This window comes from Parasteatoda tepidariorum, chromosome 7 (genome assembly GCF_043381705.1).
Source record: "Parasteatoda tepidariorum isolate YZ-2023 chromosome 7, CAS_Ptep_4.0, whole genome shotgun sequence".
NCBI lineage: Eukaryota > Metazoa > Arthropoda > Arachnida > Araneae > Theridiidae > Parasteatoda > Parasteatoda tepidariorum.
Window position 1 is genome coordinate 26,094,207 of NC_092210.1, and position 15,028 is coordinate 26,109,234.

Consider the following 15,028-nt stretch of genomic DNA (forward strand, 5'->3'; position numbering starts at 1 on the left):
TTTTTTTTTGTTACTTGAAACCAGCTTACGCATTCTTGTAATTTTTACATTTTCTCACTGAAATTTCAATCTCGAAAGACATGCATGAAGTGACCCCCAGTCCAAACAATCTAAGTTAAATAGTTAAGGCCGATTTTTACGAAAACAATTAACTACTCTGGTTCAATGAAACAATTATATACCTGCCAACTTTTAATCTTTTCAAGGATGATTTTCCCCAGTGGTAGTAAAATGAAATTTAAATTACACTATAAGGCAAAAACATTCGCTGTATTTTGAACAAGCTTATGCTGATTACTACAACAATATTACATATTAAGATATATGCTTATTTTTTAAAAAAATAGTGGCGGATCAAAAATATTCTAAATTAAGTTTATAAATGCAAGGAATATATAGAAAGCATTCATTTTACTACCACTTTAAATTTAGAAATAAAATTTTACGCCAAATGCGTAAAAGTTGGTAGGTATGCAATTATAAATGAATCATTAATATTCTTGTTTTTTAATTACGAAATATTAGGAGAAATTTGTATTCATAATTTCTTCGAAACGTGTGTTAAAACTATGATTATAAGTTATTTAAGTAGAAAAAAGTCAAATGGAGAAAAATAACAATTTTTGTTTTGATGAATTTAAAAATAGCACGTTTTTCGAATCTTTTGACAATTTTTAATTTTAGTGGTCGTTTAACAAAACAAGGCATATCGAACATTTTCCTGATATAGCAATATTTCTTCGATCTGTGCAAAAGTTGAGAAACAACTTTTTAAGCAAATATTTTCAACTTTTTGAAACAAAAGGGTAACTTTATTTTAGTTAGCGCACAAGAATAACTTTCACCGTCGAAATAAAATTGTATGTCCATAGTTTTTTGTTCATTTAAGAAAAAAAAAAAACAATCGGTTGTATTTTTTTGTTGTGCACACATACGCATTTACTTTTCATTACTCGAATAAATAAGAAACAGAAAAAAGAAAATTAACAATTTATCTTCATTTTTCGTAAACAATAGTATTCTTAGTAAATAGTCAGCTGTTCTGCATCGAATGATATTGTGTTTGATCAGTAGAATATTTTTAATTTCTTAACAAGATTTAATTCTCAGATAGCTGGCAACAATTCTAAGTTTTCTTTCAATAAGAATTTAGCTATAATTTAAAAAGTAATTTTTTTTAAAGGAAAACATAAATTAATAAACTAAAACTATTGATCAGTATATTATTGGAAAATAATATACACCGAAGAGCCATTGTATTATGACAACCCTGCTAATAACATGTATGACCACCTTTAGTCCTCAAAACTACTAGCACCCGCCGTGGCATTGATTCCACAAGGTGCTGATAGGCAGTTTGAGGTATCTGGTTCCAAGCGCTCACCAACTGGTCCTGCAATTCCCTCACATTGCGAGGGGGTAGCGTGGCAGCACGAATTTGGTTTTCCAAGTAGGACCACAAAGGCTCTATTGAATTAAGGTCAGGTGAATTTGGAGGCCAAAACATGATTTGAAAGTCACTGGGATGTTCCTCGAACCAATCCATGACGATTCGACCCTTAAGACATGATGCATTATCCTGTTGGTAAACACCATCACCAGCAGGAAAAACTGTTGCCATGAATGGGTGAACCTGGTCTACAACTATGTCCAAATAGCTTACGGACGTCAGGAATTGTTCTATGAGGATTATGGGTCCTAATGTGCCCCATGTAAACATTGTTCCTGGACGAGAAACCATGAAAACCTGGGCAAGCCCATTGTTATAGATAGAGGGTGGTCATACTATAATGGCTCTTCGGTGTATATGGTAGAATAAAAAATAAGATTTTGCATTAAAATTCAATAAAAAAGTTAGAAAAATAATTCTGCGAAATACGCGCAGATAGGTAATTTACAAATTTATTTTATGATCATGGAGATATATAAGATGTAGAGAAGTTTTAAGATCATTAAAAATGCTGACTACGTATTTTTATTAATATTCATAAAATATATATTCAAGAAATTGATAAATACATTATTCCAAATCTATGCATATGCGTGTATATTATTGAAATTGTATCAGTTATTGAAAAACAAAATAAAAAAAAATAAAAAATAATCACATTAAATAAGCACAATCTGGTGTATTCTATCAGAAGCACGCTTTTTTAAAACTAGACATTTGTTGAATAAAGTGTTTTTTATTCAAAATTCTTTACTAAATTGCAAATAAATTATTAAATGAAAACGGAAGAAACATCGTATTTTATAGTGTGAAAGAAATAAAAATAAAAAGATTAGCAAACGATTATTAGCGAAAAAAATATGAATGAAATTTTACGCTACGCGCGCGAAGTCAAGTTCCTCCCAAGTTTATCACATTTTAATATTAATCGCCCCAATTAGTTATTTCTTTATTGTCGCCAAATTATTTTTTTAAAAATAATTAATTTTAATTTTTCTCAGCTTCTAATAAATAAAAACAGTTGAAACTTTAGATTTTTCAATTGAAAAATATGTAGATTAATATGGTATAAAAAAATTCATACCTTATAATTCAATATTTTTTCATCCTCACTTTAATTAAATAATAAAAAATAATAAATAATTATTAAAAATTATTTTTTGCATGAAATTATCTTTGGGTAAATGAGTTTTATGAGTGGGTGCAATTTTTTTTGAATTGCTTCATTAGTTTTGAAAATATGACTGAAAACGCAAAAAGCGAAATTAACATTAAGGGGTACGAACTTTGAATCGCTCTCCTGACCAAACTATGGGGACCACATTTCCCAGATTGCGGCTACCCCCTATATTTTGAAGATAAGAAATCCAAATATGTAAAAAAAAATGCATGTTTATTCAGAGAAAGTACGTTTTTGTGTCTGATTTCGTAACTTAATTAATAGTTATCACTAATTAATTAGCATATTTGAGGTCACCCCCAGGAACCATTAAGATGGACACTTAGTTCGTGAAAATCCGATCATTAGAACGAAAGTTATTCAGGGTGATATCTTTTTTTTTTTGCGGACTGTACTACGATATTTTCCCTTTTCATTTAATAAAAATAATTTTTAAGATTTCCGTGATGCTTTGCTTTAGAAGTATGTTTACTGCAGTTTTCAGTTCCATATAGTTTTCCAACTTAAAAGATTTTAATCTATATGAAAATCAAGAGAGAAACTAACGTACTTCCTTCCTCTATGACTATCCACACGCTATAGCGGAGTGGAGAAAGCATGTGAAGTGTTGCTATAGGTAGAGAGTTCTGCTCTACGCCACCTGCAGCTTATTTCGATCGCCAATATGTACCAGTAAATAAATAAATAGAAGGCTAAGCATAGAAGCATGCAAATGAATGATATAAAGAAATAAATAAAACGAAAGTTAGAGGAGGCCTCTCTAAGTGGTCTCACCATTGTGTAGTGTGGAGGTTGCGGGTTCGATTTCTACCGTAGTTTTGTAAAATCCTTTTCTACAATTTAATCTATCTTTTCCTTTTCTTCAAACTAATTGCTATCTGTTTTTCAATCTGACAAAAGCTTATTAACCGTAATTTCTGATGAGTTTTCAACCTGCCAAGTAATCGCATATGAGAATTCTGTGATGCGAGCGAGAACTTGATTGGTGAAGTTTTCGCGGGTGAATAAATTTCACCAATCAGACTTTTCTTCGCATCTCCGAATTTGCATACACGAATATTTCACATGCTGTGCGAAAGGTCCCTATTGTACTTATTTCAACAGCAACTATTTGGTGCGCGCCCTCTTTGCTGAATTTTGTGCTGAAGGTAAACTTTTTTGTTTTGTTCCTTTCCACTGACTGATAAAAGTGATTTCTGAACACTAAAAAGTTAGCTTCAGTTTTCGTTCTTAATAACCAAAAATTATATTTGTTTGGGACGAAATGTTCAAACTCAAAAGTCGTAAAAGTTTGTTCAGGATTGTAGTATCTAATTTATTGGAAGCAGCATTTCATTTCTGTGTGATTGAAATTGCATGCAAAGATTCACAATGGTAGTATGTTGGGCCAAGTTTATCTGATATCGATGTTTAATTTATTTTAAAACCAACTGATTGTGTGATCTTCATTAATTAGCTGAGATGAATGGACATTCCGGGATAGACACTTTTGAAGCCACAGAACATTTAAAAAACATTTTGAATGTTGGAAAAAACGATTTTGATTCTGGTATTTTTCCCTTTTCAAAGTGAAATTTTTTAAATGTATAATTATGTCGCTCATTCAGCGAAACAATATGTTCTAATCTTGTTTTCTTTGTTAATATATTGATTAGATTTCAATGCTAGCTTTATTTCTTTTTCCACCTAACTTTTATCCTTTTTATAAGTGTGTGTAAAAATGTGTCCAATAAATAGATTTTTATTAAATTTATCTACTCTGTTAGTTTAGATCAAGAAATCTTATATGTTAGCATATTGAATTATTTACTAAATATTCAGACATTGCAGACGAAGTATGATTATAGTAGTTAGTTTATCCATGTTTACTTTAAAATTTTTTTTATATTTTAAGTAATATGCTTTTATACGATTGAACTCACTAAATTACGACAAAATGCGTTTGCCAATTAAAAAAAAAAAGTGATTAAGAACAGTTCTCGTTATCGAAATTACCGTGAGCTAAACAAACAGTAGTCGATAATGTCCTGCAATTTTTCTTTCAACAGGGAGGTTTGTAGAGAAGCTATTGAAATAGAATCATAATCAAGGTCTTATTACTTTAAAGATTAGGAATAAGTTTCTCATGGCTTGATTAAATATAGGCCTTGGGCCTGCTATATCAAAGTATAAATTTATTTCTAAATGCTATAATTAAAAAGTATTGAAAACTGTGACATTTATGCTTATAAATTTCCTTTAAATTTTTTATATGGTTGAAATTTTTTTTTTTTTACGTTTTGAATGGTTTTTTGTGAAACAGTCACAATTTGGAATCAGTTAAATGTTTTAAAAATGATTGTGCCTTGAAGAGAAAACATTTCAATTGAGTAGTCTAATGTGTTAAATTGGTATGCTTTAATTTTTTTAGTTAAAGATCTTTTATGTTTCATATTAAATGCAGCTTCACCAGTTTTTAGAATTAAAAATGCAAAAATTTTATTCAGCATTCTAACCAGTTGAGAGTTTCTTATTGATGTACGCACATAGCTTTGTTGAACTTGGATTGTAGGTTTTTCTAATTAAATACCTAAATATATGGGAGAGATTTTTGTACTGTGATCTGCAGCAGAATAGACACAAAATATTGGCAGCTTTCGGTCAGCGACTCGCAAAAAACTTTTAAAAAAAGTCACAGAAAGGGACAAACTCGAAGGATATAGCTCGTAGCCACCAATGGATGAACCTCTGTGTTTTTTTAGTTTTAAAATCTTTTTTTTTTATTGTAGTTGTGTAGCAGATCATGATACAGAAATATCTCCAATACCTAATTCATCATTACATAAATTTCTAGAATGTTATTAGTTATAATTTTTTTGTGTGGCCTTTGGGACTTTCAGACTTAAAATTTGATAGAATTGAATTGATCTTCTTTTTTTGTTGTTGTTTTTCTTTTTAGTCAATAATTGCAAAAAGTTTTCATTGATTGAATATAACTCATTTGACAAAAACTATATTATATAATTAATATGATTCTGAAAAAAGATTTATTGATTATTATTTATCTTATAATACACGACTAAGAATGTTACAGGATTTAGAAGGAAGGATAAAGTTAGCCTCAAATTATGTGCATGATAATGATTAGTTTTAGTTGTTACTTTATTGCAGAAAACTTCTTTTCCAAATGTTTTAATATTTTTTTTCTTTGTCTTTATTTTTCTTGCCACTTTAACTTTTGTTCTTTATTTCTGCAGGCAGAATGAAAACTTCAAATGGTGCCATGGAAACAGCAAATGAGCTACACGATGGTCAATATCAGAAAATGTAAGTTACTTTAATGCAAGTTTCAATAAGGATCTATTTAAACAGCTCTGTTAGGAAAAAAGCTTAAAAAATTTTGATTTTGTTTAGAATTACTTAAAATTTTGTAGAATGGAATTCAAAATTTTATTTAATTGCATTTAAAGCTTGAATTACAGAGTATATTGGTTACCAAATATGGGGTCTGTTCAGGCCGAATTTACTACTGCTTAGCGGTACCTTCACAAATTCAACTTTAGGAATTTCACAAAATACTTTTTCTTAAAATTTTATTTCTGTATCCCTTAAGAAACGATAAATCTATATTTTTACCATGTTTTTGTATTGATTTTTTAATTTTTCTCAAATTCTGTCTAAATCTTCACAAAATAGGTACCTTTCAGAAAAACCTAGACAGACCCCTGCAAATGTTTTGGGCGTAGAACTTAGTAGAGAACTTTTTAAATCTCAAAAGTTTTAAAGCCCTTGATTTGTAATTCCAAATAAAAGTGCCATTGTATATGTGGGTTATTTTCTTATTCTTAATTCATTAATCCTTCCTTAGGCTATATTTCTTTTTAAAATATTTATTTTCATTATTTAATTGTTTTGTTTATAATACTCAATGGGAGTAATGTATTTAAATTATGTTTTTTTTTAAAAATAATAATTAGTTAAAATGTTATCATTGTTCTTTGTTTACCACTCACATTTCTGATCTTTTCAAGTAATTTACTAGTGTTGCAAAAATTGATGCAAAGTATGTTTATCTACTTGAATATTTATACTTAACATTTTAAGAATAATTTGTATATTTAGTTTGACACATAATTTTATATTCCCAAGTACAAGTGCCAATAAACATTTATTGATGGTTCTAGTTGAATACGATATAAGTTCCATTGTACTAAGAACACTTTTCTCTACAGAACATTAAAGTTTAATTGCAGATCCATTTCTTAAGTCAATAAGTGTAATTTTATCTAAAAAATTAAAAAAACTACAGGTGACTTAATCAAATTTAATTACTGTCTCTTAATTTTCCTGTAATAAATTACAAGCTACTAAAAAATTTTTAAATTGTGCAAATTATATATTAACTTTTAGAAAATATGGATAGTTTAATTAAATACTTATCATTTATCTGGAAAAACTAATTTTGTAATTACTAATCCTACTCAAAGGGCATTAATTACCAGGGGGCTATAATTACTTAATTATTTAAAAAACTTTTGTGTGTTTGATTCATTTGGTTATGTTTAGTTTCTTTTTTGATGTATTTTGAACAATAATTAGGGCTGCAGGTCTGTCGCTGCGCGAATTTCCGCAATGATTTCCGCAAAATTGTCATTTTTTCCCCAAAAATCTGCAAATTTCTCAATATGTCTTGACTTGCGCTAAAATTGCTTAAAATTTTTTTTCTTTCTTTATTATTTTTATTAAACAGATTTTTTTTCCTGAACCTTAAATTGAACATGTAAAATTGATTAGATATTGAGGGGAGTGAATCAATAGAAAAATGACATGAAAATAGTTCAGAGATAAGAGATAATCACAATCTTGTCAAGTAAGGTGGTCTTTCTACAATTAGGGAGGGTAATTACCTTCCTGAAGTCAGTAAGAGTACAAAAGAAATTGGAATCACAAAAGAAGGAAAATGTTATAAATCAAATCTTTGACAGAAAAATTGTTATACATGCTATTGCACTGGGCAATGAAATTTCTACTGCCTTTCTACATGTCCAGTTAATTTTTCCTAAGCGGCTTCTTGTGATTTCTTAAATATGGATCAGTTTCTTAGATGAAGGGGGGGGGGGACTAGTAGTTAGTAGGGACTTGTAACTAGTAGTTTGAATGTAAAATGTTTGAGTTTTCTCAGCAATTACTTCTTATGAAGCAACGGTCAAGGAATTGCGCGTTGGTGAAGGAAAATTGATCGAGTTTTGGAAATCAAAGACCGAACGCTCCAAAATTGGCAAAAGTGCAAATTCCAAGTTTGTCGGTGCCTAAAAACAGCGTTGACGCAGAAAGATTGTTTTCTAAGTATAAAAATGTATTAAGTGATGAAAGACGAATCATAATGAGAATAATCCTACAATGTACAAAATTTTGTACCGAAATTCTGTTCATTTAAATAAAAATATTAATATTGCTTGAAATTCAAAGAAATACTTTTGTGTATTTTTAAGCTTTTTTTATTATTTACGCAATTTCTGTCTTTTGCATCATTTGTATAATTTTTTTTATGTTTAAAATTTGTGTAATTTTCAAAATTTCCTGCGAATTTTGGGTTTTTTTTCCCGCGACAAACTTACAGTCCTAACAATAATAATTAATATAATAATTATTTGATAATAAGAAAATTGTCAGCAAATATAAGAATACTGAATTTTAAAACTTAAGAGCAGATTTATGACTATTTTAATGTTTTTAAAATAAAATAAAATAATCTATTTACAAGTGCTTAAAGAGTTATGAATATATTCTGTTTTGTGTTCAAACTGTAGTTTGATTTAGAAAATCAAAATATTACAATATTAACTTAATAAAAAAAAAAGCCAAATAGCTAAAAAGATTTTTTTTCTAATTTTAGCTGTATTTTATTATTTTTTAAAAATTTTAGTTTGAAGTTCACTTGGCATATTTTTTTTGTGCACATTTTGAAATTAAGAAAAATAATAGTGTTTTTTTTCAGTATATTACTGTCCCTTTTTATAGTTACTGTCATGGTATTCAAGAATACATTTTAAAAACACAAACATGAGTTATGGAATTAAAATTATGAGTTTGCTTGTGGTCTTAAGGTAATATAAAAATATAAGTGATTCAAAAATTCATTTGCAATGAAAAAGTAAAAAAAATTATGATAATTCTTAATATTTCTTCAAAATTCTACATATCTATTTCCCAGAAAAATATTAATTTAATTTTTAGTTAAATATTATTTAAAATAATTTTCAATGTTTACTTATTAATCTTTGATTCATGGAAAAATAAAGTTAAATATTTTCACTTAGCATTTAAGAGAGGGTACAGCAATTACATTTTTCAATGCAATTACAATTTAAAACTGTATAATTTAATATTTTTTGAAGTTTTTTTTTATTGATGGTTGTTGACTTGTGAATTTAAATATATTGTATCGTCTTAACATAATAATTACTAACAATAAGTTAATTATGAGATGAATTGTCTTAAGCAAAAGTTAACGTTTTGAGAAAATAACTCCTATATATGGCTTGCAAGTGGACACATTAAATGCTTTTCTTTTGATAAGAGGCAGATATAGTAATTCTGTGAAAATTTCTCCTGGCATTTCTTGAACTGTGCAGATCACGACAAGGACAACATAAATCTTAGAGTTCTTCTCGTTTATGACTTTTTGAAGGTTCTTTTGCTTCTAGACAATCTTATTTATTATAAAAAATTTGGTATTATATGTCACTACCATATTTATGTATATATTTTTTTCTGTAGTGAAATACCATCTAACAAGGATAGTTTTCATGTTGCTGTCTATGGTAATGAAGTTGAAATCTTATCCAGCTGTCTGGAGACAGGATGTGCAAGCAGTCAGGTTTGTAGATTTTATGTTTTCTTACTGTTTTACACATTTTATATTGTTAATAGACTAAAATAATTTTTTCACTAACTTGGAAAGATTTTTAAGTTCTTTCCCAGTTAACTGGTGAATGGAAATTTATTGCTGCACAATTTTTAAATTATTAGTATTGTATTATTAGTAAATAGTAAGTATTAGTATTTAGTAAGTATAATAAGTCTTGCTCTCTTTTCTTATTGATAAATTGCAATGTTAGGGATTTAATATTTATTTAACATTATTCAAAGGAACTTCTTCAGAGTCTAACTATAAAAGGATGCTATTTATAATAACTTTGGCAAGATAGTATAACATTTTGATGTACCTTCCAACTACCTTACTAACTGAAATTATGTTTGTTTCTCATGCTACTGTTACAGAGTTAAACAGGGTTATGTTCTTTAGTTTCTCAAGTCTATACTAAATAGAATATTTTTATTTTACTGCTGGCAACATAAGTTTTTTTTTTTTTTTTTTTTAAAGTTGATAACTTTTTAGGGATTATCATTGATGACTGAATACAGTGATTCCACTAGATTTAGGAAATCATGGGTCCGTAGGACCCAAGACTTCTAACCTTTCAAGTTCTTTTTTACTAAGAGCAGGTTTCTATTTAAAATAATGCAAATCTCTCTTATAAAGATATAGTATAGAAAAAGTGAATTTTTTATGTTTAAGAAAAAAATGGGATTAATTATTGAATATATAATCATGGTGTGTAGCGTTTTTTAAAAAGTGCTTAAAGGTGCTTATTTTATATTTTTGTTTTATAAAAGACCTTAAAGGTGCTTTTTTCATGGGGTGTTTTTAAAAAGTGCTTGATTTTTCCTTTTCAAAAAAGAGATTTTTTGTTGTTTTCCGTGTCAATTTTCGCTGTGTATTAGGCAAAAGCGTGGTTTTCACATTGTTCTATTCAACGTTTTCACAAATCATTCAACCTCAATCGGCTTCGGTGTACCGTCGGTCTGCAACATATGATAGAACCCCAATCATGTTACCTGTTTGAGGAAATAAATACTTGGGAGTCTGTAATTGCATCTACTGAACTAGGTGCGAAGAGATAAAAGTTTGCTGAAGGTTGAATAAAATACATATTACTGTAAACTAAATACTATGTATGTTTCTTGAATGTAAGGAGTTTACAGATGAGCAAAAAATATAATTAAAACAGATTTAATGTGGAAAAAAAGATGGGGAAAAATCTTCAAGAAGTAATAAAAAATATCTGATTGTGAAATAGATGATAGATTCTGTATGTCTTTATCCATCTATTAATATGTGAATCGATGTAGTCCCATTTTTTGATAGACAAAACTAAGAATTTCAGAACATGAAATGAGTTATATTTCAACTCAAAATTTTTTTAGAACTGATTAAACATTGCATTAAAAAAAAGCAGCAATGAAATTTGGTACCAAAGTTTATTTTCTTTCTCTATTCTGCAGAAGAAAAAAAAATGTTTTTTCAAAATTATATTTTATTTTGCCCATAAAAATTTCAGTTTTTTTAAAGAAAAATCCGTATTCGAGAACTTTGCATCCCCTGTAGGTTTCTTTGCGTACTTGATACTCTGCAGATTCGCTGTGATGGGAAGAATTTCTTTTTTAAGAAAGTTTTTTGATTCCGTTAGTGAAGTTTTAGGAAAGACAAAATATTATTTCAATCTTATGTGTTCTTTTCCTGTCTATTCGACACCAGTTATGTATATGCACATGCACGAATGCTGTTTGTGAGAATTTTTTTTCTTGTATCACTCATTATAAACTAAACTCATTGTAAACAAAATTCCCCATTCTTAACCTACAGGTCTACCTTGTAGATATTGATATGAGCATTTTTTTCTTTGCTTTACACAACTGCACTTTTCCCCGTGATTAGGTCATTGCATTTCACTTTCAGGCATGCTGATATATATAATAATCAATAAGAGTGTTCATTTTGTTGCGGCAAACACTAACTCCAATTAGTTTGCGCCACCAAAAGTATTCAGAATATGTAGGTTACTCTGAGTATGGCAAGAGAAAAAAGAGAGAACTGAAAATATCGTTGAATTGGCTTTTTGAAATATCTTTGGAACGCTGTGTTTTGTTTTGTTTTTTGTTGTTTTTTATTTAAAATAAATGTTTTGTTTTGCCTGTTTTTAAACGTTATCAATCAATAGACAAGATGCCTCTCACAAACACAGTCAATCCGGTTAGGAACGACACATTTTCTAAAAATTAAAACAAATATTAAATACAAATATTACAATTCTAAAAATTATTTTTTTTAGAAATTCCTTTTTGTTCCTTTAAAAAAATATTGGCAAAAAAGAAGGCAAGGAAAGGGGTGAAACTAGTTTCAAGAGTGAATTAATATTGCGATGTTTAAGAGTTAATTATAATTGCTTACAAAACGTGTTTTTTTAATTGAGATTTTTTTTGTTCGCAGAAATTTTTCTTTTTGTCTAAGTCTGTTTGATTTATTCTTAAATGTTTTATATGTATAAACCATTAATTTTTCTGCAGAATGACACGATCATGGAATGTAATTTTATGAGTAAGTTTCTCAGAAGTATAACAGATTTTATTTAATTATATATCATAAATATTTTCAATGTGCATATGAATTATTTGCATTAAAACTCAAAATTTTTTCAGTATCTTTATTATAATTTGCTAAATTGTTTTTCAGGTAATGGTTGAGAATTTAGTGGACTACGGTTGGGAGGAAAAATACTACCATGGAAAATTGGTCAATGTGCATCTCAGTGGTTTATACCTTGCATATGTTTTAAAACGTAAGTAGTTCATCACTTATTAGCAGTTAATGATTTTATCTAACAATCAGATTTTTATGTATGAAAATCCTATTTTGATAGCTTGAATGGATAACCTTACGTGTGTTTTGTTTTGTGTAGATAACATTTTAAGTTATAAAATCAGACTCAAAAATGTACTTTCTCTAAATACAAACTAATGTTTTTTCCCTCTGATTTTGTACCATTAATCTGGAACCACAATCTGGCAAATATAATCTCAATTGCTTAGGTAGGATATCAATCTTGGGCCCTTTAATGTAAGTTTCTCCTTTTATGTATCTCACCTAACCTTTGAAAATATTTAAAATAATCGAATTAATGTACACAATAATGAAATTTGCTTATGCTACGGCAATTTTATGAAAAAATACATTTTTATTTTAATGACAATCAAAAAAAAATTTAAATTGTAAAGTTGCAAATCTTTACGAAATCAATCAAATATCTCTCGATAAATTCAAATTTTAGATGATACTTTTTTTTCTACTATTCATCGTGAAAAAATTTAATTAACATTTGTTCTGTTCATTAAATTCAAGTCTATATTTTTGTTATATGTATGAACTCTGATACGATTGATAAAAATTTATATATTTGTTATTTACTTAAATGCATTATTTGCTATTTTATTATGATAAATAGCTCAGTGACTACGAGAAAATGCTACTAAACTGTCTTCTTGGGTAAAACATACAGCTGTCTATCAACTTTTCAAAGTTAAGAATCTTAGTCGTAATATTTCTTGTAATGTGATTCACAGTTGCATGAATTTTACATTTCCTCATGGGTTTTGGTTATCAAAACAAATGGAATCAATTTTCCAAATTTTTATTGTGGGAATTGATCTGAACATTTGAATTAAGATTAATATATTGGGATGTAGTCATTCTTTTTAGTTAGGGCTACATGTTTGTAACAGGTAAAAAAAAAATTAAAATTCATGGAAGATTTGTAAGAAACTTTAAAAATTGTGCGGAATACTTGATTCAAATAAATAATTAACAGTTTTTTTGAAATGAACATTGTGGAAACAATGAAAATAAAAGCATATAAAAAAGCTGAAAATTTTTTTATGCATTATTTTTATTGAAATGAGCAGAAATTTGGTACAAAATATTGCATAAATATTGTTTTGCTCTTCACCAAACATCAGTTTGGCGGCATTTGCACATGTTTGTCAACACAAAAGAGCAAGAAATTTTATTACTTACAGCAATGCCTTGTGTTATCCCCACATTTCAGTTAATTTTCTGATTATTGAGGACTCCAAGTATACATAAAGCATCTGTTTCCAATGGTATTCTTATTGTACTTGCATTATAATACTTGTTGTTATTGTATACTACTCTTATTTTATGTTGTTCTTATTGTATTTCAAGAGGTCTTATATACAGGGATGAGATTTTTCCGCTTTTTAGCGGATTTCCGCCTTTTTCACTTCTGTCTCTTGAATTTCAGCCTTATTATCAAAAACTCCAATTTTCCAAAAGTTTAAGTTTTTTAAATAAATGTTTCGCCTTTTCTGAAAATTAAGTCGTTGAAATAAAATAATTATATTTATTTCCGATTTGATATATAGATATAATGTATCGAAAGCTATATTGAAAATTCAAACTACATAGCTGCTAACTCTTCTACATATCTACTTATTTTAGCTTTTACGAGCAGAAAATAAGATTTTCTTAATTTTCCCCCTTCCGCTAGATAGCTCGTATTTTAATATCAAACTTCGATGTTCGTATTTACCTGATTTAAAAGTTGTTCACTGCGATTCTTATTCACGCGATTTCAATATCGTTCATTGCGTTTCTTATTTACGAGATATAAAAATCCAATAACGCGATTTGTATTGAGGCATTTTTAAAATTCTATGTAACGATTCGTATTCACGGCGAATTTATCCAAAGTCGTGATTAATTTTTGTGGTTGTTATATTCAACATCTATTTTCGTACTTACATGTGATTTAAAAATTATCCTTTGGATTCGTATTCACGCCACTTAGAAATTATGCATCGTAATTCGTATCTTGGAGAAATTGAAAGGTTTTAAGGAAAATGATTCTTCAGCTCAGGCTATGATTGAAGAAGGAAACCAGAGGCTAAAACAAGGACTCAAGCGGAAATCTATGGCTGATATTGAGGCTGGGCAAGCACTTATTGATGCTGGCAGCAAAAAGTTAAAGACTTTGCAGAATGATAAATGAATCTAAAAGCAATGCTGCATAATTTTTGAAATAATTTAATGTAATAGAGAGAAGTAAATAAAATGTTAATTATTGAAAAAGTCATTAGTTTGATAAAGTTAATTTTTTAATGTGGTTTTTAATTTTTAAAGCAATAATAAGGTATGTATGATTTTATTGTCACCATTCAGCTGCGGAAAATTGTTTACATATTTTTTTTATCAAATTTTTATAGTGTTAAATAATTAAGTTTTAAAGTTATTCATATATGATCTGTGCTTTTCAATTTAAATTAGATCTTTTTTGCCCTATTTTTTATTCCAGAAAATCCTATATTTTTTTTCTAGAAAATCCTATATTTTTTTCAAAACAATCCTATTTTTTTCTCATTGGTCACTTCTACCCCTGATGATGGTTAAAAGCTCTCTAAATTACTTCAATTATCCATGGATGGACCCTATGTCAATTGGAAATTCTATTAGAAGCTTCAGTGTGAATTTAGAGAGAAATATTTCCACCAGGTCATATTCA

At 28.3% G+C, this 15,028-nt stretch overlaps 1 protein-coding gene across 1 annotated transcript in view; it reads left to right on the forward strand.

The window, feature by feature from the left end:
• Positions 1 to 3,951: 3,951 nt before the first annotated feature.
• The window catches only part of LOC107456326 (Enhancer of mRNA-decapping protein 4 homolog Ge-1), a gene marked incomplete in the record, with an annotated part of 45,146 nt that continues 34,069 nt past the window's right edge, over positions 3,952 to 15,028 (forward strand). The window contains 4 exon segments of the mRNA XM_071183208.1: positions 3,952 to 4,179; positions 5,867 to 5,936; positions 9,390 to 9,489; positions 12,187 to 12,292. Of these exon segments, the coding sequence (XP_071039309.1) occupies positions 4,092 to 4,179; positions 5,867 to 5,936; positions 9,390 to 9,489; positions 12,187 to 12,292 (364 nt within the window).